We start from the raw sequence: 22781 nt of genomic DNA on the forward strand, positions 1-22781 counted from the left end.
GTGCAAGAGTTAGCAATATACATTCAGTAAAGCGTGTAATCGAGTAAGTCGTAGTAACTTGGGCGTAAAGCTCTACCTCCCTGCTCATTAACACCCTTATCTCCGTCCGGTATGAAAACACCTATTCCAGGTAGTCTGGCTCTCCCACGTTAAGCAAACACCACTTTCCGTGTTCACCGACAGCTAGAGCCAGAGGTCTCCCGGTTGCTGCTTCTGAGGCTGGGTCTGCAGCAGCCGAGGCTCCCGCCCGTCTTGCCGAATGGCCTAAGTCTCTGCCCCGAGACTTTCGAGAGTTCTAATCGTCAAATTTCCCATTTTATTTAGAGATTTTCCCTGCGGCCCACTATCTCGGACAACATAGGGGAGCCTCAAAAACAGTTTCTAGCTTCCAACTTGGCTCAAAGTTCAGACAGCAGCTGGGCTTCCGAGAGCCGCCGGTGTTCCAAGAAAAGCTGCCCGGGACTGGGAGGTGCCCTCTGGACGCCGGAACCTTTGGTTTCCTGCCGTGGAGCGGAACGGTAGCGCCAGGGGCCTTCCGGAAAGAGCGAGAGCCCGGCGATGGCGGCTGCGCCGGCCTTGAAGCACTGGCTCACCACGCTGGAGCGAGTGGAGAAGTTCGTGTCACCGCTCTACTTTACTGACTGTAACCTCCGCGGCAGGTGTGGCCCCTGGTCCCCGCAGCCGGCCGACCGCATCCGTGCGCCTCAGGCTTTCCTTCCGGGGAGAAACCCAAGCTGCAGCCACCCGGGCCGCGGGACGAAGTGCCCGCCGCGGGCAGGGCAGGGGCCGGGGAGGAGGGGGTAGGGAATGGACTGCGCCGCGGAGCGGCCAGGCAGCCCTCTTGGTGGAGGATCCAGGGAAAGTGCGGCCCCACCGGCCAGCTGGCCCCCAGGCGGAAACGGGGCGGCCTCCAGCATGTGCCCATCGGCCCGTCCCACGCAGGCTTTTTGGGGCCAGCTGCCCTGTGGCTGCGCTCTCCAGCTTCCTGACGCCGGAGAGACTTCCCTACCAGGAGGCAGTCCAGCGGGACTTCCGCCCGGCGCAGGTCGGCGACAGCTTCGGACCCACGTAGGTAACGCCCAGCGGGTGGGCGGGGCCACGGGCCTAAGGGAAGTTCCAACCCAGTTCCCAGCCACACCTTCGTTGTCTGCCCTCTGCCCTAGACAACTACGTGGGATCGAGCAGCACCCTCTGCTGGGAACAGCTCCCTGGTGCCTGAGTCTTCAGGGGATGGTTTTCATTCCCACGTAGCCGCCTCTGGACATCCCTTAGGAAGGGCACCCTAGGGATCACGAACCTTTGATGCCTCTGCCTGTTTCCCTCATCTTGCTTCTCACCTTGTTGCTCCTTTCTTGTGACTCAAAGCTGAGTACCTTGTGACACTGCAGATGCTTGGAGAGTTTCAAGCCCCTGCCGACACTTTATCTAAGGAAGGATATCAGGATAGGGCTTCTACCTCTAGGCCAATCACAACAGCTCTCTTGCAGATGGTGGACCTGCTGGTTCCGGGTGGAGCTGACCATCCCAGAGGCATGGGTGGGCCAGGAAGTTCACCTTTGCTGGGAAAGTGATGGAGAAGGTCTGGTGTGGCGTGATGGAGAACCTGTCCAGGTGAGGAACCCTGCCCTAGGGCCAGGTATGGCCACATTTCAGCCCTGAAATGACTACAGCCTTTCTCCTGTGGACTCTTGAGTAGCCACAGCTGAGTTGCTCTGCCCACAGGGTGGTATCAGGATTTCAGGACTAGGGAAGTTGCCACTTGGGCATCTGTGCAATTGGTCCTTAGTTTTTATTGTATATAATACAAACTTATAGGAAAACATTTCAAACAGTTCTAGGTAAAGTAATGGATCTCTCCCTATCACCCACCCCATTCCCCAGCTATAACCACTGTTAAGTGTCTTATTCATGCTCCACCCTTATCAGGTTTAGTCCTTATACTCCTATCTAGTAGGTCTTTATACCCATTTACAAATTAAGAAACAGATGTGTAGAGGTTAGTTGACTCACTCAGGTTCACACAGCTTCCATTTCAAATTGGACTGACTCTCAATCTGGGGTTAAGACTGTTCTTCCTGGCTACAAGAAGGCAGAGACCATCCCTCCCTCCCTTCACTGGCTCAGCAAATATCTCCTGGTGTCCATTCTGGGCCATACCCTTAAGCACTAGGGTGTAGCAGGGAATGAGGCAAACCTGCCCCTGACTTCACGGAGTTTCTTTTCAGGTATTTATTTAGGGGTGCAGAGGCCACCAGAATCCACACTCAGGCTGCCTAACCCCTTCCCAGGGCCCTTCCCATAAGACTATGGCTTTGCCATTGGTAAACAGGCTATTTGATGGTCATGGTGCTGGCTGCCATGGGAGTTGGGGCATCTACTGCCAAGGGTCCCTGATTGGCCAATCTTGGCCCTGCTTGGGAGAGAGGACCCAGAGCTGGGAACCAGATGGAGAGGCCTGACTCCCCATGGCTTACACTTTACCTGAACTGTCCAAAAGCCTCAAGCCTTGTCTCTCTCACTCCCCTCCCTACTAGGGTTTAACCAAAGAGGGTGAGAAGACCAGCTATGTCCTGACTGACAGGCTGGGGGAAAGAGACCCCCGAAGGTGAGTCCCTGTACCCTGGTTGACCAGTGCTGTCAGGGAGGGAGTACCAGTGAGCAAGTAGGAGCTGAGGCCCAGAGTGATCTCATAAGCACCCCTCTGCTCCAGCACAATCATCCTCACATCTCATTGTTTGCTTTTAAAAGCATGATTTTTTCCTAACCATGAAAATAATGGGCTGGGTGCAGTGACCCACACTACACTGGGAGGCTGAGTGGGAGGATCACCTGAGCCCAGGAGGCCGAGGCTGCAGTGAGCCATGATCACACCACTGCACTACAGCCTGGGCAACAGAGTGAGACCTTGTCTCAAAAATAATAGCAATGTTTGCCTGTGATAAATACAGGAAAGCACAAAGAAGTAAATAACTACCGTTATTCCACTCCCTAGAATAGAGATGAACATTATTAACATCTCAGCATTCATTTTTTTTTTTTTTTTTTTTTTTTTTTTTGAGATGAAGTCTCCCTCTGTTGCCGAGGCTGGAGTACAGTGGCACGATCTCGGCTCACTGCAACTTCTGCCTCCCAGGTTCAAGCGATTCTCGTGCCTCAGCTTCGTGAGTAGCAGGGATTACAGGTGTGTGCCACCACGTCCAGCTTTTTTTTTTCTTATTTTTTGTAGAGAAAGGGTTTCACCGTGTTGGCCAGGCTACTCACAAATTCTTGACCTCAGGTAATCTGCCCGTCTCAGCTTCCCAAAATGCTGGAATTACAGGCGTGAGCCACTGCACCCGGCCCAGTATTCATGTTCTTGGTGTATCTTTCCAGCATAGTTTTTTGGGGGAGGTTTTTTGTTTTTTTTCTTTGAGACAGAGTTTCGCTTTTGTTACCCAGGCTGGAGTGCAATGGCACGATCTCGGCTCACTGCGACCTCCGCCTCCCAGGTTCAAGCAATTCTCCTGCCTCAGCCTCCCGAGTAGCTGAGATTACAGGTGCCCGCCACCATGCCCAGCTAATTTTTTGTATTTTTAGTAGAGAAGGGGTTTGACTCTATTGGCCAGGCTGGTCTCAAACTCCTGACCTCAGGCAATCCACCTGCCTGAGTCTCCCAAAATGCTGGGATTACAGGCATGAGCCACCATGCCCGGCTCATCCCGGTATAGTTTTTACTAGTCAAGATTGTATCCTGACTTCTTACATTCCATGTTATAACATGGACATTTTATGACACCATTAAAAACACTTCTTAGACATTATTAATGTATTTTATATTGATTGAACACTGTTTCAGATGCTTCCAGACACTGGGAGTATGGTGGTGAATAAAATAGTCCTTGCCGACAAAGGGAGACAGATCCACTCATATAATTACAAAACTGACAGCTCAGGAAGAAAATCCTGGGTACTCCACTGAGGAATTTGCTCTAGACTTAGCGGGGAAGTGGAGTCAGGAAGGCCTCCCTAAGGAAGTCGTGTTTGCTCCCTGAAGCCTAAGTATGGCATCACCACAGCCCAGCATGTTCTCCAATGAATGGCCTGCCCATGTTGGTTTTAGATCTTGGGTCTAAAGTTCGAGCCTGAGAGATCTGAACATGCTTTTAATATGCAAAGAGGGTTCTAAGACCAAGGCAGTGCTTTGCAAAGACAACTTTGGAAATATAAGACTAAACAGCAGTGTACTTTACATGGTTCCAAACTTTGCTACTTATTCTCTCTGACAGCAGGACATGGGATCCATCTGGTGTTTGTACCACAACCCTCCCACATGCACTCTTGTCACACTGTGGGATCCTCTGGGTAGTGGATCCTGGAAGCAGACAGGCTGGGCTCAGCTGGATGCCTCCTGGGTGCCCCCTCCCCAAGTCCCCAGAGTGCTGTGCCAGTCCCTTCTTAGCCTGAGGCTGTCTCCCCATGTTTGTAGCCTCACTCTCTATGTGGAAGTAGCCTGCAGTGGGCTCCTGGGGGCCGGGAAGGGAAGCATGATCGCAGCCCCTGACCCTGAGAAGATGTTCCAGCTGAGCCGGGCTGAGCTAGCTGTGTTCCACCGGGATGTCCACATGCTCCTGGTGGATCTGGAGCTGCTGCTGGGCATAGCCAAGGTACTTAACACCCCCTGTACCCCCTGCTACCCTCTAGAGCCCTGCTCCAAGAAGGTTGTTCTTTGGGTCAGATAAATGGGACTCTGGGAATCCAGAGTAGGACGAGGGTTTCCACCTGCTTGAGGGTTGAGAGAATTTTCCTATGTGAAGGGGAGGAAGGAGACGGTGCTGAGCAGGGGGACCAGTAGGGAAAAAGGGCTGGGGGTCAGGGGAGCTCTGCTGAGAGCCCTGAGGAGATCAGTGGGGCCTAGGTCTGGAAGCTGTGCTTGAAAAGGGGATTAAGGGGCAGAACCCTGCTGCAGGGCCTTGGGAAGGACAACCAGCGCAGCTTCCAGGCCCTGTACACAGCCAATCAGATGGTGAACGTGTGTGACCCTGCCCAGCCCGAGACCTTCCCAGTGGCCCAGGCCCTGGCCTCCAGGTTCTTTGGCCAACATGGAGGTGAAAGCCAACACACCATTCATGCCACAGGGCACTGCCACATTGATACAGGTAGGACAGCAGCTGGTTGGGCTGGCTAGGGAAGCAGGAGTGCTCTTGAAGACCTGGATGTGCCCTAGAAGCACTATGTGATGCTCAGCAAGTTCTTGCCCCTCTTGGACCTGCGTTTTCCCCATCTGTAAAATGGGGCCGGGGGGGGCTGGACTGTGGGCTCTGCTTGCTTTGGATTCACTTATTATTTTTTTTCCTTTTTTTTTTTTTTTTGAGACGGAGTCTCACTCTTGTCACCCAGGGTGGAGTGCAATGGCGTGATCTCGGCTCACTGCAACCTCTGCCTCCCGGGTTCAAGCGATTCGCCTGCCTCAGCCTCCTGAGTAGCTGGGATTACAGTCACCCACCACAACGCCTGGTTAATTTTTGTATTTTTAGTAGAGATGGGGTTTCACCACGTTGGCCAGGCTGGTCTCGAACTCCTGACCTCAGGTGATCTGCCTGCCTTGGCCTTCCAAAGTGCTGGGATTACAGGCATGAACCACTGTGCCCAGCCGCATTTATTCTTTCAACAAAATCCGATGCCTCATGGGGCCCATGTTAGATATTGAGGGTAGGATTACAGAGACAGATTCAGCAGGCAGAGTTGGTGTCACAATGGTGGGGAGTCTGGGGCACTGGAGAGCACAGGAGAGGTACTTATTCCAGCTGGGTTGGGGGATTCCAGAGAGGCTTCCTGGACAAGTTTGCAGTGTCTGAGTTTTACGGGAAATCCACATTTTTAACAAGCTCCTGAAGGTATTGATTCTGATGCAGCTGAAGTTTTGTGATCACAGAACAAGGGCTTTCTCTGCTGTGCCAAGATGTAGGGTAAGGTGTGAGAGGTTCTGGGCTGGTAAGGAAGGAACTGCAGCCTGGGAGTCAGGAGAGGCTGTAGCAACCTCTGGTAGGACAGCTGGCTCCATCCTGGGAGCCATGCCTCTGTTCCCAGGTATACATCAAGCGTGTGCAGGGGCAGGGTAGTCCCTGCTACTTCTTGTAGGATCCTCTAGGGGATGTCTAATTCCCCAAGAGGACTGAGGCTATTCTGGGGCCTGGAGTCTCCATTTCCTGACCTGTATAATTGGCCTCATAGCACTGCTGCCACCTTTCCCCAGCCCCTCCTCCCACCTCGCTGGAGTGAAGTGAAGTGACCGCTTAGGAGGGACACCACAGGGCTTTCCAGGGTGAAGGGCCTGGGATGGGAGGGGGGCTAGGTGACCCTCTGGGGTCCCAGCCCGGGCCTGGTCAGCCTTGCTGCTCCCTCCATCCTCCACCCCACTCTGTATAGCCTGGCTTTGGCCCTTCAAAGAGACTGTGAGGAAATGTGCCCGGAGCTGGGTGACCGCCCTGCAGCTCATGGAGCGGAACCCTGAGTTCATCTTTGCTTGCTCCCAGGTCAGAGGGACAGCTTTGAGGGGGAAGGGAGGCACGTGGCCCTCCCTGGAGCTCCACAGGCCCTGAAGCCTTCCCGGGCCTGGGGGCAGGGCTGCTCCTCACCCTCAGCCACCCACTGAGTCCCATATGCTCAGTCCTGGGTGGGGCCCTTGTCACTCTGGTCCCAGCTCCCTTCAACCTGCCCACAGGCGCAGCAGCTGGAGTGGGTGAAGAGCCGCTACCCTGGCCTGTACTCCCGCCTCCAGGAGTTTGCATGCCGTGGGCAGTTTGTGCCTGTGGGGGGCACCTGGGTAGAGATGGTAAGTGCACTGGGCACTCCTCAGCCTTGAACCATATGACAACAGCCTTCCCTCAGGTAGCCCCAGCCCTCCCGGCTTTGCCAGTGAGTTTCCGCAGGCCACTCATCCCCGCTGTGTGGCAGGGCTGGCTCATTAGTCCCTGGGATCTCAAGGCCTGGGACTTCAAGGGGGAGGAGAGCCTCCAGTGCTGTGACAAGTTGCATGGCCTAGTCCTAGGCACCCCCTCAGGCAGATGGATAGTCAGGCCTGAAGGACAGGGGTCCTTCCTGAGTTCTGGCTGTAACTCCCATGTTTGAGCAGCCTTGGCTTCTGCTGCAGGGATTGGGTTGGCCTGAGCGCCTGCCTGCTCCCTGTCCAGCACTGACCTGGGCTGCCTCCCACTTCCTTCACTGCCAGGATGGGAACCTGCCCAGTGGAGAGGCCATGGTGAGGCAGTTTTTGCAGGGCCAGAACTTCTTTCTGCAGGAGTTTGGGAAGATGTGCTCCGAGGTAGGCTGAGAGCTGCTACACCAGGCTGTGGGCAAGTGGGGCTAGTGCTCAACTTGGAGTGCTGAGGGGCTGAGGCTGGGGTGAGTCTGCCTGGAGCTCTGGTTCCTGCACTCCAGGATCCTCTTTCTCTGCAGTTTTGGCTGCCGGACACCTTTGGCTACTCAGCACAGCTCCCCCAGATCATGCACGGCTGTGGCATCAGGCGCTTTCTCACCCAGAAATTGAGCTGGAATTTGGTGAACTCCTTCCCAGTAAGCAGGCCCCAGGGGGGTCAGGGTCAGAGTGGGCCTCAGTCTTGCCTGGCCCATTTGCCTCTCCCCCTTATCATGGGGTCCTAGACAGACCAACAAACCCTCATTCTGCCTCTGCCAGGGTCACATAGCAGGCAGGGGCAGGACCAAGTCTGGAAGGCCTGGTTATGCCTCAGCCCTGACTCTGGCCTCTCTGCCCTGCCTCTGTTTCCCTGCTGGTAGCACCATACATTCTTCTGGGAGGGGCTGGATGGCTCCCGTGTACTGGTCCACTTTCCACCTGGCGACTCCTATGGGATGCAGGGCAGCGTGGAGGAGGTGAGGGGTCACCTAGGGTGGTGGGGTAGGGGCAGGCTGGAGAGGGCTGGCTTGTCCCAGGCTGATCCGTGCTGGCCTGCCCTCACCTGTCTAGGTGCTGAAGACCGTGGCCAACAACCGGGACAAGGGGCGGGCCAACCACAGTGCCTTCCTCTTCGGCTTTGGGGATGGGGGTGGTGGCCCCACCCAGACCATGCTGGACCGCCTGAAGCGCCTGAGCAATACGGATGGGCTGCCCAGGTCAGGCCGGGCCTTGGCTCTCCTTTAGCCCCACCCTGGGCCCTTGCCATGAGCCCTGCCTTCCCTCAGACATTGGGCCCAACCCCTCCTCTGGACCTTGTCCTGTCCCAATCCTAGACCACGGGTTCCTCCAAACTTCCACCCTGGGGGTGGGTGGGGGAAAAGCTGAAGCTGGTAAGGACTCCAGCCCACCAGAGAGAGAGGCTCTCCTAGGGCGTCCAGGGTTGGCAATGTGTGAATGGGGAGCTTTCTGGAGTGGCTCCTCTCTGTAGGAGCTGGATCTTTTGCTCTGGTGTGGAAGAAGGGTGAGCCATGTGGTCTCCAAGGCTGGGAGACCTAGGCTTGTGGTCTCCTCAGGGTGCAGCTATCTTCTCCAAGACAGCTCTTCTCAGCGCTGGAGAGTGACTCAGAGCAGCTGTGCACGTGGGTTGGGGAGCTCTTCTTGGAGCTGCACAATGGCACATACACCACCCATGCCCAGGTCAGGGGGAGGTTGCAGGGCCGTGGAGGGAGGGTGTGCCCTTGATCCTGCAGAGGGTCAGAGAAGGCAGTAGGGGACAGAGCCCAGGCCAGATCCAGGGGAAGAGAAGTTTGGAGGAGAGAAGTTCAAGACCTGGGTTGGTCAAGAAAGCTTGAAGGAGGCAGAAACCCCTGAAGAAAGAGGGGTTTGGGCTGCAGAGAGAAGAGGGAAGGCATTTAAGGCAGGTCACCCACCAGAGGCCTTCTCCATGAGGCCCTTGGGGAGTCCTCAGGGATTCTGAGCAAGGGAGGGCTTTGGAAGGTGTCCTGGGACACCTAAGCAGGCTCCAGACTAATCTTCCCATCCTGGGCTCAGATCAAGAAGGGGAACCGGGAATGTGAGCGGATCCTGCACGACGTGGAGCTGCTCAGTAGCCTGGCCCTGGCCCGCAGTGCCCAGTTCCTATACCCAGCAGCCCAGCTGCAGCACCTCTGGAGGTCAGCCCAGTTCTGCCCCTGCCACCCACCTGACTACTCACTGCAGATACCTCCGTGCCTGCCTCTCCCAGCCTTCCCATCCCTGCCCTTGGCCCCTGCAGGCTCCTGCTTCTGAACCAGTTCCATGATGTGGTGACTGGAAGCTGCATCCAGATGGTGGCAGAGGAAGCCATGTGCCACTATGAAGGTTTGGCTCACAATAGTCCTGCCTGCTCTCTCCAACCCCAGGGCTGAACCCGGAGTGTCCCCTGTGGGATACCCATGGGCTCATTCTAGACCTGTTGCCCACCTATGACCAGCCAGTCTTTCCTCAGACATCCGTTCCCATGGCAATACACTGCTCAGTGCCGCAGCCGCAGCCCTGTGTGCTGGGGAGCCAGGTCCCGAGGGCCTCCTCATCATCAACACGCTGCCCTGGAAGCGGACCGAAGTGATGGCCCTGCCCAAACCAGGCGGGGCCCACAGCCTAGGTACAAGCTGAGGGGAAGGGTTGCTACTGCAGCAGGAAGGATGGAGGCCAGACAGATCAGGCCTGGGATACCCCTAGGGATCTGGGTGCCCCTAACTGGAGAGTAGTAGCACATCTTCCACCACCCCATCCCCACCTGCACAAGCTTCCTGAAAGGTCAGGAAGGCTACACTGATGCCCAGGCCTTACCCCCAGCCCTGGTGACAGTGCCCAGCATGGGCTATGCTCCTGTTCCTCCCCCCACCTCGCTGCAGCCCCTGCTGCCCCAGCAGCCTGTGTTCGTAGTGCAAGAGGTGAGTCCTGCATGTCCTGAGGGGCAGGAGCTGTGCTGGGATACTTTCTAACAACTGAGGGTCCTGAACTCCCCTGCCTGGAGCAAGTGGTGAGGCGGGGCTGGGGTTGGGGTGGGAAGACTTTTGGTGTGGGAAGCCCCTACAGACTCAGCCTCAAGGCCTCCTCCCACAAAGACTGACGGCTCCGTGACTCTGGACAATGGCATCATCCGAGTGAAGCTGGACCCAACTGGCCGCCTGACGTCCTTGGTCCTGGTGGCCTCTGGCAGGTGCCAACTCCTCACTGCCCTTTCCCAGTGCCTGGCAAGTAGACCCCAGCCCATTTCCTCTCTCCCCTGGCCACAACACTGCCCACAGCAGCCCATCGGTGGCTCTGGGCTGGAACCCACACATGGAGCAGGGCAGGCTGGGCAGTAGTCCCCTGTCTTCTGGGTCTACTCACTCCACCCTACCCCACCAAGAGCAGCTGGAGAGAGCGAGGTCAGTTGTTTGTACAACATCAATCCCATGTCCTTCCAGGGAGGCCATTGCTGAGGGCGCCGTGGGGAACCAGTTTGTGCTATTTGATGATGTCCCCTTGTACTGGGATGCATGGGACGTCATGGACTACCACCTGGAGACACGGTATGGGCTGGGCAGCATGTGGGGATGGTGGACGTGGTGGGAACACAGGCTGCTCTGGATCAGTATGTCCAACCCTGTCCCATAGGAAGCCTGTGCTGGGCCAGGCAGGGACCCTGGCAGTGGGCACCGAGGGCGGCCTGCGGGGCAGTGCCTGGTTCTTGCTACAGATCAGCCCCAACAGTCGGCTTAGCCAGGAGGTCGTGCTGGACATTGGCTGCCCCTATGTCCGCTTCCACACCGAGGTAGCGCGGGGGTAGGGGGTGGCTGTTTCCCCCAGGTGTGCTTGGTAAGGAGGGGCCAGCCCCAGGCCTTGGTGTGTCTCTTCATTCCCTGACTCCCACCCTCCTTCCTGCTCCCAGGTACACTGGCATGAGGCCCACAAGTTCCTGAAGGTGGAGTTCCCTGCCCGCGTGCGGAGTTCCCAGGCCACCTATGAGATCCAGTTTGGGCACCTGCAGCGACCTACCCACTACAATACCTCTTGGGACTGGGCTCGATTTGAGGTCTGACATGGCAGGGTGGGGGTAGCCTTGGACTCCTCCCTGGCTGGGGAGACTGCTTGTGTGTAACAGGCTAGGGAGGAAGAGGATAATCAACATTTGCTGCTTCCTAACATGTGTGCCAGCCATTGCACTAAATGCTTTACATTGGCCAGGCATGGTGGCTCACGCCTGTAATCCCAGCACTTTGGGAGGCTGAGGTGGGTGGATCACCTGAGGTCAGGAGTTCAAGACCAGCCTACCCAACATGGTGAAACCCCATCTCTACTAAAAATACAAAAATTGGGCCGGGCACGGTGACTCACGCCTGTAATCCCAGCAGTTTGGGAGGCCGAGGTGGGCGGATCATGAGGTCAAGAGATCGAGACCATCCTGGCTAACACGATGAAACCCCGTCTCTACTAAAAATACAAAAAATTAGCCGGGCGTGGTGGTGGGCGCCTGTGCCTGTAGTCCCAGCTACTTGGGAGGCTGAGGCAGGAGAATGGCGTGAATCTGGGAGGCAGAGCTTGCAGTGAGCCGAGATCGTGCCACTGCACACCAGCCTGGGCGACAGAGCGAGACTCTGTCTCAAAAAAAAAAAAAAAAAAAAATACAAAAATTGGCCGAGTGCAGTGGCTCAGGCCTATAATCCCAGCACTTTGGAAGGCTGAGGCGGGCGGATCACGAGGTCAAGAAATCGAGACCATCCTAGACAACATGGTGAAGCTCTGTCTCTATTAAAAATACAAAAAAATTAGCTGGGTGTGGTGGCACGCGCCTGTGGTCCCAGCTACTCGGGAGGCTGAGGCAGGAGAATCCCTTGAACCCTTTAGGCGGAGGTTGCAGTGAGCTGAGATTGTGCCACTACACTCCAGCCTGGCAACAGAGTGAGACTCCATCTCAAAAAAAAAGAAGCCGGGCGTGGTGGCACATGTCCTGTTATCCCAGCTACTCAGGAGGCTGAGGCAGGAGAATCACTTGAATCTGGGAGGTGGAGGTTGCAGTGAGCTGAGATCAAGCCACTGCACTCCAGCCTGGGTGACAGACTGAGATCCTGTGTGAAAAAAAGTTTTACATTTAATTTGATACTCATGATCATTCGATGGGGTGAGTATTATTATTTATTCCCATTTCACAGATAAGGAAACTGAGGCTTAGGCAGGTTGGGTGGCATGCCCAGGGACCCGTACAGTGAGAGCTGGAGTTCAGTTGTGTGGTTCTAGAGCTTGTGCTCGGCCTAGTGACAGGAGCTCTGGAGTCTGGGAGCACAAAGAGGGGCACAGGGCCACCAAGTGGGTCTTGGATCTGCCTTCCAGGTGTGGGCCCATCGCTGGATGGATCTGTCAGAACACGGCTTCGGGCTGGCCCTGCTCAACGACTGCAAGTATGGCGCGTCAGTGCGAGGCAGCATCCTCAGCCTCTCGCTGTAAGTGGGGTACCCACCAGGCCTGGGAGCTGGCATGGGGAAATGGGTCTTCCTGACCACAACTCCACCAGCTTCAGCCTGGCCCCTACCCGCCCTCCTCACCCCAGCTTGCGGGCGCCTAAAGCCCCGGACGCTACTGCTGACACAGGGCGCCACGAGTTCACCTACGCGCTGATGCCGCACAAGGGTGAGTGCTGGGGACGGTGGGGCCTTCCTGCAGCCCTAGACACCTCTCTGCCCTTCTCTGAGCCCAAACCCCAGCAACCTGGCTCCCTGCCCCTTCTAGGGACAGGGGAGGGTAGCCCCCATTCTCCACCAGCATTGTTTCCTGGTCGTACCCCAGGCTCTTTCCAGGATGCTGGCGTTATCCAAGCTGCCTACAGCCTAAACTTCCCCCTGTTGGCTCTGCCAGCCCCCAGCCCAGCGCCCGCCACCGCCTGGAGTGCCTTTTCCGTGTCTTCACCCGCTGTCGTATTGGAGACCGTCAAGCAGGCAAGGGGTGGGACGTACTGGGGGCGGGGTTCCGAACTGGGCCCGCCCTCGGCCCCGCCCACCAGCCGTGTTCCTCTGCAGGCGGAGAGCGGCCCCCAACGCCACTCGCTGGTCCTGAGGCTGTATGAGGCCCACGGCAGCCACGTGGACTGCTGGCTGCACTTGTCGCTGCCGGTTCAGGAGGCCATCCTGTGAGTGGCGGTGCGGGATGGGGGCGGGGATCGAGTCTCGCCCTCGCAGAGCCTTCATGGCCCCCCTCCTGTTCTCCAGCTGTGATCTCTTGGAGCGACCAGACCCTGCTGGCCACTTGACCCTTCGGGACAACCGCCTGAAGCTCACCTTTTCTCCCTTCCAAGTGCTGTCCCTGTTGCTCGTGCTTCAGCCTCCACCACACTGAGTCCCTGGGGCTGGGGTTTTGTTTGTGGAAGGTTCTGGGGACTCCTAATTTCTGTTTCCCCAGCCTAAAGCAGGGATCAGTCTCTTCTTGCGGAATAAATCCTTGGATCAGGAACCCTGCTGGTAGCTGCTGCTCGGTCCCCTTAGGGCCCATCCTCAGGCTTGAGGTGGGGGTGAGAGGTCTGGGGTGGGATGGTTTGCCAGGTATTTGGTGGGTAGGGGCAAGATCCTAAGGTACCTGTGTGTGCAGGGTCTGGGTTGCAGCCCCCACAAGAGAGATTGGGGACCTCGAGCCACCAAAAGCCAATGAAGAGACCATGAGTTGAGAAGCCCCTCCCCTGTGCCAGTAGGCAAAGGGCCTGGGCCTGGGGCTGGGGAGGGGCCGAAGGGTGGGTTTTGCCTGGCTCCTGCCAGGATGAGGGGGCAGCCCTGGACCCTGGAGAATCTGGACTGGAGGAGCTATGGCTCCTGGGCTGCCTGGGGCCAGGGTCTTTGTACCACCTCTGAGGGGCTGTCCTTGCAGAGGCAGACTGTCCTCTGATAGAGCCAGAGACTTGACTGGGATGGGGCTCATTTTGCCTTGTGAGGAGCTGGGCCTTCTGTCACCAGGACCGGGCAGCAGGCCCTTCCTACCTTGCCATCTCAGACCAAGAGGGGCCAAGAAGTTCAAATTTATCAGTTTATTAAAAATGCAGCATTTTTCACATGAGCTTTAAAGATGTGGAAGATGGGGTACAATTAAAAACATGAGAGTTGTGTAGGGAACAGCTGTAGGGCCTGTTTGCACCTTCAGATATTGCCTGCTCCCAAGAATTCAGACCCCCAGATTCAGGGCAAGACAATAATAAAGGGTGAGTGCAGGCAAGGAGACCCTCCTGCTAAGAGGCTGAGGTCTCCTCCGGTTCCAAGGATGGGGTGTCAGCCTTGACCTTCCGGGGTCTGCGATGGCCTGGGGGAAGAACAGGCAAGATGGTCAGCTCAGACTCCCAGGGGCTGCTGTGGCAGCCTCTCTCCCACCTTTGTACATGCGCTCCTAGGCCACCATCCCATCCTCTCCTGTAGAGCCAGTTTCTGGGAGTGATGAGCAAAGCCCACCAGAGGCTGCCTGTCGCCCCTTCCTCCTCCCCTTCTTGGGCACTGTGGGAGCTTCTGGGTCCTGCTGGAGGCTGGTCCCCTCAGGCCGCTGGGTTGCAGTCCTCTTAGGAAGGTCTCTCTTTGCCCTTCATGTCCTGGAAGGGGCCTTGCTTGGAGGCGAAGGGTCCTGGATGGAGGAGACACGGGTCCCTGAGGGGCTGAGAGAGCAGTTCAGAGGTTGGTTAGGGCCCACCACTCCCCCCACCCTCTTAGGGTAAGGCAGCTGCTTGGGAGGGGCAGCCAGGGCTGGAGAGTGCAGGGGAGGAGGAGGCAGGAGCAGGCAGCCATACCTCCACTCTGTCCTCAGGACTTGGCTCTGTGGCCTTGGATTTCTTTTTGCGGGACTTGCGCCCTGCAGGACACTGGTGTTGGAGTTGGAGGGTCCTATCCTGCCCAGGGGTGACCCCCAGGGTTGCAGGGGGATAGGGTGGAGAAGGGTGCTGTAGCCCTTGCAGGCGTAAAGTCCTTTCTGCTCTCTTAGCCTATTACATTAGGAGTAGCTTACCTTTGGGTGCCAAGGGTCCAGGATCCCCCTAAAATGGGATGGGGATAATTCAGGAATCAGCCTGGGTTGGCACAGGGGCAGTATTCCTTGGAGAGGCAGGACTTACACACACCCATCCAGATCAGTGTAGCTTCTCCCCTAGGAAGCCTCTAGGACATCCCCCATGTTTGAGTCCACATCAGCAAAGCTGCTCTGCCCTTGGCTACTTCCACTTGGGCTACCTGCCTTGGGCTACTTCCACTAGCTGCAACCCTGGGATGCAAGGGAGGGGAGGGATGTGACCCTCAGGAACAGTGTGGTCCTTGGAGGGTCTAGACAGACCCTGAACATCACCACCCCAGTTCTTGTGACCCCATGTTTCCACCCATCAGCCTCCTGGGGTCTCTGTTTGCCTGTGTGAACAGTAGGGCCCAACCTGGAACCAGATGGTACGGCCATGCCGGTCCTGCAGGGAGCTCATGCCTGGCATGCCATAGCAGCGCAGCCAGGCTCGAAAGGCGGCAAAGTCCTCCTCCCCGCTCTCTGACCCGTAGCCTTTGCCCCCTGTGGGACAGAGGAACAGGCAGAGATCAGAGGGCAGGCTCAGATTGGGAGGAGTGGGGAGCCTGGTTAGACCTGGCCCAGACCTCAGCTACACAAGCTGATGGACTGAGTCAGGGGCCACACTCTCCCTCCTCTGGTGATGTGACCTCAGCTGGTTTCTTCCCACTCGGCCATGGGTTTCCCATCCTGGAGTGGGATTAAGAATCCTTGTCCTGGCCCTGTGCAGTGGCCACACCTGTAATCCCGACACTTTGGGAAGCTTAGGTGGGAGGATCCCTAGGGGCCAGGAGTTCAATACCAGCCTGGGCAACATAGGGAGACCCTGTCTCTACAAAAAAAATTTTTAACAATTAGCCTGGTGTGGTGGTGTGAGCCTGTAGTCCTAGCTACTTAGAGGCAGATGTGGGAGGATCACTTGAGCCCAGTTTGAGGCTAGTCCAGGCAACATGGCAAGAGCCTATCTCTAACAAAAATATATATGTGCGTGTGTGTGTAAATATATAAAAGAATCCTTGTCCTGCCTGCCTCATGGGCAGCTTGGAGGAAACCCTTTTTTTTTTTTTTTTGAGATGGAGTTTTGCTCTTGTTGCCTAGGCTGGAGTGCAATGGCACATCTCAGCTCAACTGCAACCTCCACCTCCTGGGTTTAAGTGATTTTCCTGCCTCATCCTCCCGAGTAGCTGAGATTACAGGTGCCCGCCACCATACCTGGCTAATTTTTTGTATTTTTAGTAGAGATGAGGTTTCACCATGTTGGCCAGGATGGTCTCGAACTCCTGACCTCAGGTGATCCACCCCACTCGGCCTCCCAAAGTGCTGGGATTACAGGCATGAGCCGCTGCGCCCAGCCTGGAAACACTATTGACAAGTGAGGAGGCCTAGTCTGTGGAGTAACAACTACGGCTACAAACTTCCAAATCCGTGAATCAGGTCCAGAGAGGGACAAGTGCCCCAGGGTTACACAATCATTTGCTGAAGCAGAGGTTGCTGCCATCTTTGGCCTCACCCAACTGGACCACTTCCTTGGGTACTGAGTGACATAGCTCCAGCAGGTCCGGATTCTGCAGCTTGGTCCTGATCTTCTGACTCAGGGTCAGCTCCGGGCTCTGAGGAAGGGGCAGGGGCAGGACCTGTCTGTCAGCGGGGCCATGTAAAGGCAGCTGACCTTCCCTCTGAGCTTGGCCAGACCTTGGGCAGTTCATCCCCTCCCTGCCCCCGTTGTTGAGCTAAGCTGGGGACACCTGACCCCACCCATCTCCTTGCCGGCCCATGTGGACACCAGTGTGCCAGCACGTGTGCTCCATCCCTCTCTGGGCTCACCGGCCTGCGCTGCTGCAGGGCCTCCAGGACTGAGCGGGCCTTCTCAAAGGGGGGGATCTTCAGCCTGTAGTGGGGGCAGGGGAAGCCATGCTAGGCAGTGGGGAATGTGGGCACACCTGGCCCACCCCAGTCCCCATGCCCATGCCTGCTTGCTGACCGGTACAGGATCTCTGCCCGCAGATAGTTGCCAATGCCATTGAAGAACCTCTGGTCCAGGAGGGCCTCGCAGATGGGCCGGTCAAAGGCCTTGTCTGCTAGGTTTCGTAGCACATTCTCCCTGGAGGGACACAGTCTGGGTGTGTAAGACCCATCCCCACCCTCCATGGGATGGGGAGAGGGGCTCAGAGAACCTGTTTCTGGGTGCAAGGGGAAGGAAACTGGGAGTTCCAGTTCCTCTTCTCCCTGCCCCAGTTTTCCTATCTGTTAAATGGGAACATCAAGGGATTTAAATTCATTGTGAAAGGACTACCGGGTGCAGTGGCTCACGCCTGTAATCTCAGGACTTTGGGAGGCCGAGGCGGGCAAATCACTTGAGGTCAGGAGGTCGAGACCAGCCTGGCCAACATGGTGAAACCCTGTCTCTACTAAAAATTCAAAATTAGCAAGGCATGGTGGTGGGTGCCTGTAATCCCAGCTACTTGGGAGGCCTGAAGCAGCAGAATCTCTGGAACCTGGGAGGTGGAGGTTGCAGTGAGTTGAGATCGCAGCATTGCACTCCAGCCTGGGCCACAGAGCGAGACTCCATCTCAAAAAATAAAAACAAAATTAAAAATAAATTCATTGTGAAAGGTGAAAAATACTGATCTAAAGTAACAAGAGGCTGGTGTGGTGGCTCTACACCTGTAATCCCAGCATTCTGGGAAGATGAAGCAGGAGGATCACTTCAGCCCAGGAGACCAGCCTGGGCAACAAGGAAGACCCCATCTCTACCAAAAACTTAAAAAGTAGCCAGGGGCTTAGTGATGCACTCCTGTGGTTCCAGCTACTCAGGAGGTTGAGGTGAGAGAATCACCTGAGCCCTGGAGGTTGAGGCTGCAATGAGCTGTGATGGCGCCACTGTACTCCAGCCTGGGCAACAAAGCGAGACCCTGTCTCAAAAGAAAAAAAAAAAAAAGGCAACGTGAGGTTGTAGATGAGGTTGTGGGTTTATCACCTCAGACTCCTCAGGACATGAGAACAGTGTGGCCACAGGACCTCAAGTGTGTTTGCAGTCTGGAGCTCCCTGTATAGCATTTGTGGTGGGTTAGAGACTATATGTGGGTTTGCCATTGGTAGGGTCCATTCTTCTCAAGATCCTGGATATTGTCTGGCTCTGTGCAGGAGATATGTGGAGTACCAATGAGGGCCCTAGAAGCCCCCAACCCCCCTCCAAGGGTCATGGGTCTCCCCTCCTCACTGTGAAGAGGATGTGCATCTTGTTTCTTTGCGGAATAGGGTCATGGCAAGACTGACTAATGGGTGTGATGAGTGGGCCAGAAGACAGAGTTCTGGGGTGAAGGTACAAGGGTAGCCTGGGAGGTGCCCTGATCCCTGAGGGAAGCCAATTGCCACACGCCCCAGCTGGAGGACTAAGCAAACAGCCCAAATGCTCGCGGTCTGAGAGAAACTTCAGAGCCAGCTGGCAGAGTTAACTTGTGGCGTGACTCCCCAGGAAGGCTGAGGTGGGAGGAATCCAGTACCAAAGACAGATGTTTCCCTGGGGATGTGCTTGGGGTTCACACATGGGAAGGCCAGGAGTGAACTTTCTTCTAAGGCACCAGAGACATCTCCAACCCATCCCACAGGTATCCAAGTCTCCTAAGAGCCAACGGACGCACAGCATCCCCCAGAAAGGGAGAACTTGTCAAGCCTACTCCAGGCCTCTGCATTTGTGACTCTTGCCAGTTCCAATGCCTTCCTCTGGCTGGCTCCTTCTCATCAGTCAGGCCTCAGCTCAAACCTCCCTAGAGTGGCCATTGCTAATGTACCCTGACCCTCGGCCAAGTCATCCTCTACCTCCTTCACCTGTTGGGTTTTCCTAAGGCATGGGTCCATTTCTCATTCCCCTATCCTATGTGAACATCAGTTCTGTGGGAGCAGGGACCACATTCATCTTGTTCACTGCTGTACCCCGAGCCCCTAGAACAAGGCCTGGCACGAGGCAGAGACTCATACACGTTTCCTCTTCAGAGGAAAGGAAGTGGCCAACACTGTGCCATCTGAGGTGACCTGCATCGCATCCCAAGTGGGGCTGTTACGTCCTCCTGCAGACAGGGAAGTGGCGCAGAGGAGACCACAGGACACAGAGTAGTGGGCAGGCCGGATGTGGGAGACCACAAAGCCCAAGGCGGAAGCCATGTCATGAGGTAGTCCCCTCCCCATCCCCTTGAAACAATTCCGCTCAGCCTCACTTACCATATTAAAGCCCCTCCACCTTCTCAGCCTCCTGGGAGCCCTGAGAGGTGGTGTGGGATTGTGGGTGGGAGCCCCAGCTTCTCTGACACTAACTGGCCACACGTCCTCAGGACAGTGCCTACCCATCCTCCTCTTGGCTCTCCTCTCTCCTCCCCCATCAGTTATTATTATCATTATTTTTTGAGACAGAGTCGTGCTCTGTTGCCCGGGCTGGAGTGGAGTGGTTCTGTCTCAGCTCACTGCAACCCCCGCCTCACCGGCTCAAGCGCTTTTCCTGCCTCAGCCTCCCGAGTAGCTGGGGTTACAGGCAGGTACCACCATGCCTGGCTAATTTTTGTATTTTCAGTAGAGACAGGGTTTCACCATGCTGGCCAGGCTGGTCTCGAACTCCTGACCTCATGATCTGCCCACCTCGGCTTCCCAAAGTGCTGGGATCACAGACGTGAGCCACCACACCCGGCCCCAAATTAGTTTTGAGTTTCCATGTCCATTGGCTCAGGGAGCTGACCCAGGACAGGGACACTGTCTTGATCTGCAGATGAGGGGACTGAGGCCCAGAAGGGGCAGGGACTCGCCCCTTGTTGGCCAAGAAGGCACTGAGAGAGCCAGGTGTGGAGCCCGCGACTATGTTCATCACACCTGGTGCTGGCCCTACCTGAACTGCTGGTACTCCTGCAAGACACAGGGCCCGCGGCCCGGCTGCCACTTTCCCCCAAGGTCCCAGCGGCCGAACCGGCGGATGTCCACGAAACACAGGGCGAGCCGGGGGCCAGGCGGGGCCGTGTAAAAGCGCAGGTGCGCATGGCGTGGCAGCTCCTCGCGGGGCACCAGCTGAAAAGAGCCGGACATGCCGAAGCGGAAGACCAGGGCCAGCGGCTCCTGTGGGGGCTGGGCCCCAGGCAGAGGGCTCAGTATCAGGCGCAGCTCCTTGCCGCGGGCTGAAGCTGAGATGCGGTAGGCACTGCTCTCAAAGGGCACTTCAGGGTTGCGGCTGACAGAGGACTTCTCCACGCAGCCGCCAAACACCAGCGCCCTGCAGGCCTCGTTCACAAACTGGCTGGCCAGGTGCAGCTCAGGGCCCTCAGGCATCCTGAGGGAGGGCGGCAGAGTCCTGTTGGGGAGGAAGGCAGCGGGTTGAGCCCGGTGTGGACTTTGTGAGGTAGGGGCTGTCAGCCCCATTTTTAGAGGAGAACTCGGAGGGTCAGATGGGCATGTGGCCAGCTGCGGCTGGCAGGGAAGTGCGGGCCTCGCCACGGCCCTCAATCCCCTACCCGGACAAGTGCCTGGAAAGCCCAGGGCGCTGGGAGCTAGGGCTGCAGAGGCAGCAGGACTCTCTGCCTTGCTGCTAACCGCTTCCTTCCATGGGCTTCCGCCGCGTTTAGAGGAAAGTCCGAACCCTTGCGGGGCCGCGGCTGCAGCCTTCTTCCGGGCTCCCCTCGCTCACTGATCTCATCTCCGTCTTGGCCCCTGCTGTCCCTCTGTCCTGGACACTTGAAGGAGACTTCCTGACCCCCCATCTGAGGGAGCACCCCCTCCGCACACGATCTTTCTCCAGGCCCTCCCACCATCTGAAAGGGTCTTAGGGTCGCGTGGCCGCCCCTCCCTGCGCCCCCACCCCACCCACTTAGGACGCGCCTGGATCTGGCCGCTCGGCCGCAGCGAGCCCCGGGCCTGCCCCACTGGCCGGACATCCCCGCGGCCGCCCCCGGGTCAGGGCAGGGGCCAGGACGAGGCGGGGGGGCTGCCTCCACGCGCTGGAGCCGCTCCCCATGGCTCCGCAGGAGGACGGCGGGCACTAGGAAGGGCTCCCCGAGCTCCGGCCCCGGGCCTGGGGGAGGGAAAGGGCCCGCGGTAGCGCCTGGTCCCTGGGGTGGGTGGTATCGACTCCTCACCTTCGCCCTCCCCGCTTTGCCACTTGCCTGTCTCCCCGGGCGGTTCGGAATCGGAGGCGAAGGTGTGCCTTAAGTGGAAGGGGGCACTTAGCGAAGGCAGACGCCCGTACCTTGCCACCTCCACACCTGGGCGCCGCCCCTGGCCTGGCACCCACAGGGCTCGTTTTGCGGGAGAACGTGAGGCTCCAAATCCTAGTTCTGGGGAGGAGCGGCGCTCTAGGGCCCATCCTCCCCATGCCCCCACTGCGACCCTGTCCTCGGTTAATCCTGACTCCCCTCCTCTTCAGGGCCCCAAAGCCCATCCTCTCCTTAGCCCTACAGCGCACCCTCCGCACCCCGATCCTGCACGCCCCCTCCCCGGGAACCCGCAGTCCTTTCCGCTCATCGCCACTGCAGCCACTAAAGGGTTAACGCCAGGACGGGCGGTGCCCGGGAGCGCGCTGGGAGCGGCTGGGAGGTGTAGTCCCTCAGGGAGGTGGTAGCGACTCTTCGGGGTGGGGTCCCCGAGCTGGGGGGGTTCCAGGCTTTGGGGCAGGCTTCGGGGCAGTTACCTGGCTGGGAGGTGGCGGAGGAACCTGACTTCCCACTGCCTGGCGCCGGCGGGATGCGGGGGCAGGTCTGAGGCCCCGGGTCGCCGCTGTCTCTGCGGTTGGGGGAAGTCACCCAGCTAGCCTGGGACAGGGTCGGCACCCCCAGCAGGAAACAGCGACGAGCCAGAGCGGAGTCGCCTGCAGCTGCGCGCAGGACGTGCACAGGTGCGCGGTACGCACAGGCCCTAGGGACCCGGTGGGGATCTTAAGCACCAACGAACAGTCAGACTTAACTCATAAACAAACATCATCACGGCCTGCCCGGTCAGAAGTGCAGCCAAGCAACAACAACAACAAAAAAAGGCGAGGAGGTAGACCCACTTGAGATGGTTCTGTTGCGGAGAGTCTCTGAAATCACAAGGCGCCAGCCTGCAAAAACAAGGAAACTCGACACGTCCGGCGGAAGGAACCGCCGGTGCAAAGGCCCTGAGGCGAGGAAAGAGATTGGTCACTGAAAGAACTCAAAGAAGTCCTGTGTGGCTGGAGTGTAGCTGCGGGTAATGCTGGCAGGTGAAGACAGAGAAGCAAACAGGGCCCAGGTCAGGTCCGGTTGGGCCTCGGGAGGGCCTCCGTGTGGGGTCTGCATTTCGTTCTAAGTGTATACCTAACCCATCGCCACGATTTCCCCTCCTTCACACTACCCTGCTACGTCTCCTTATTAGGCGTAATAAAATTATGTGGCCTTGTAAGAAACTGGTTTTTAGAGATGCATGTTAAAGTATTGGGTATGAAATGTCATGATTTGTCTAATTTACTTTAAAATATTTCTGCCAAAATAAATGAATAGAATTAACAACCTGATATTAGTTGACAATATCTAATAATATCTAAGTTATTAGATATTAGTTAACAGTATCTTCTTTTTTTGAGACAGGGTCTCACTGTGTCACCCAGGCTGGAATGCGGTGGTGAAATCTTGGCTCACTGCAGCCTCCACTTCCCGCGTTCAAATGATTCTCCTGCCTCAGCCTCCCGAGTAACTGGGATTACAGGCGTGTGCCACATGCCTGGCTAATTTTCACATTTTTAGTAGAGACGGGGTTTCGCCTTGTTGGCCAGGCTGGTCTTGAACTCCTGACCTCAAGTAATCTGCCTGCCTCGGCCTCCCAAAGTGCTGGGATTACAGAAGTGAGCCACCATGCCCAGCCAACAGTA

At 57.0% G+C, this 22781-nt stretch overlaps 2 protein-coding genes across 24 annotated transcripts; one reads left to right on the plus strand and one right to left on the minus strand.

Annotated features, from left to right (window-relative positions):
- The first annotated feature begins 451 nt into the window (after positions 1-451).
- Positions 452-13363, plus strand: MAN2C1 (mannosidase alpha class 2C member 1). Of its 5 annotated transcripts, none has more exons than XM_055277706.2 (26): positions 452-659; positions 943-1068; positions 1488-1611; positions 2535-2605; positions 4466-4643; positions 4946-5135; positions 6406-6512; positions 6701-6811; positions 7208-7300; positions 7435-7551; positions 7774-7869; positions 7964-8109; positions 8467-8590; positions 8945-9066; positions 9168-9253; positions 9381-9536; positions 9731-9828; positions 10003-10097; positions 10348-10452; positions 10538-10694; positions 10812-10955; positions 12251-12360; positions 12468-12547; positions 12680-12852; positions 12934-13043; positions 13123-13363. In XM_055277706.2, exons 1-26 carry the CDS (start codon positions 559-561, stop codon positions 13247-13249), a joined length of 3147 nt encoding a protein of 1048 aa, XP_055133681.2. In that variant the 5' UTR covers positions 452-558; the 3' UTR covers positions 13250-13363. The 5 variants fall into 5 exon arrangements, with proteins under 5 accessions (XP_055133681.2, XP_055133683.2, XP_055133680.2 ...); XM_055277708.2 differs by having other exon boundaries at positions 12773-12852; XM_055277705.2 differs by having other exon boundaries at positions 513-659; positions 9718-9828; positions 9965-10097; positions 12704-12852.
- A 550-nt stretch (positions 13364-13913) lies between these two features.
- On the minus strand, positions 13914-22039 carry NEIL1 (nei like DNA glycosylase 1). 19 transcript variants are annotated; one of them, XM_063638698.1, is made up of 11 exons: positions 21037-21548; positions 19800-20255; positions 17763-17838; positions 17422-17495; positions 16908-17027; positions 16751-16814; positions 16437-16536; positions 15303-15430; positions 14888-14915; positions 14344-14540; positions 13914-14197 (listed from the first exon to the last, which is right to left on the minus strand). In XM_063638698.1, the coding sequence occupies exons 1-11, from the start codon at positions 21336-21338 to the stop codon at positions 14063-14065; spliced, it is 1680 nt and encodes a 559-aa protein (XP_063494768.1). In that variant the 5' UTR covers positions 21339-21548; the 3' UTR covers positions 13914-14062. The 19 variants fall into 19 exon arrangements, with proteins under 19 accessions (XP_063494768.1, XP_055133690.2, XP_063494769.1 ...); XM_055277715.2 differs by lacking the exon at positions 14888-14915 and adding an exon at positions 14673-14734 and having other exon boundaries at positions 14344-14509; positions 21037-21545; XM_063638699.1 differs by lacking the exon at positions 14888-14915 and adding an exon at positions 14673-14734 and having other exon boundaries at positions 14344-14509; positions 21064-21544.
- Positions 22040-22781: the final 742 nt, after the last annotated feature.

Source organism: Symphalangus syndactylus, chromosome 5 (genome assembly GCF_028878055.3).
Source record: "Symphalangus syndactylus isolate Jambi chromosome 5, NHGRI_mSymSyn1-v2.1_pri, whole genome shotgun sequence".
Lineage (NCBI taxonomy): Eukaryota > Metazoa > Chordata > Mammalia > Primates > Hylobatidae > Symphalangus > Symphalangus syndactylus.

Bases quoted from the DNA above. Each gene is read 5' to 3' on its own strand.
- MAN2C1 (XM_055277705.2), top strand. From the start codon at position 559: ATGGCGGCTGCGCCGGCCTTGAAGCACTGGCTCACCACGCTGGAGCGA. The intron at 660-942 runs GTGTGGCCCCTG...CGTCCCACGCAG, and splicing joins GACTGTAACCTCCGCGGCAG to GCTTTTTGGGGCCAGCTGCC. The intron at 12,853-12,933 runs GCAAGGGGTGGG...GTTCCTCTGCAG, and splicing joins TATTGGAGACCGTCAAGCAG to GCGGAGAGCGGCCCCCAACG.
- NEIL1 (XM_055277715.2), bottom strand. From the start codon at position 21,338: ATGGGCTTTGGGGCCCTGAAGAGGAGGGGAGTCAGGATTAACCGAGGA. The intron at 17,496-17,762 runs GTGATTCTCTCA...TTATTTTTTGAG, and splicing joins CCTCAACCTCCAGGGCTCAG to ATGGAGTCTCGCTCTGTGGC. The intron at 16,815-16,907 runs GTCAGCAAGCAG...CCCCCACTACAG, and splicing joins CGGGCAGAGATCCTGTACCG to GCTGAAGATCCCCCCCTTTG.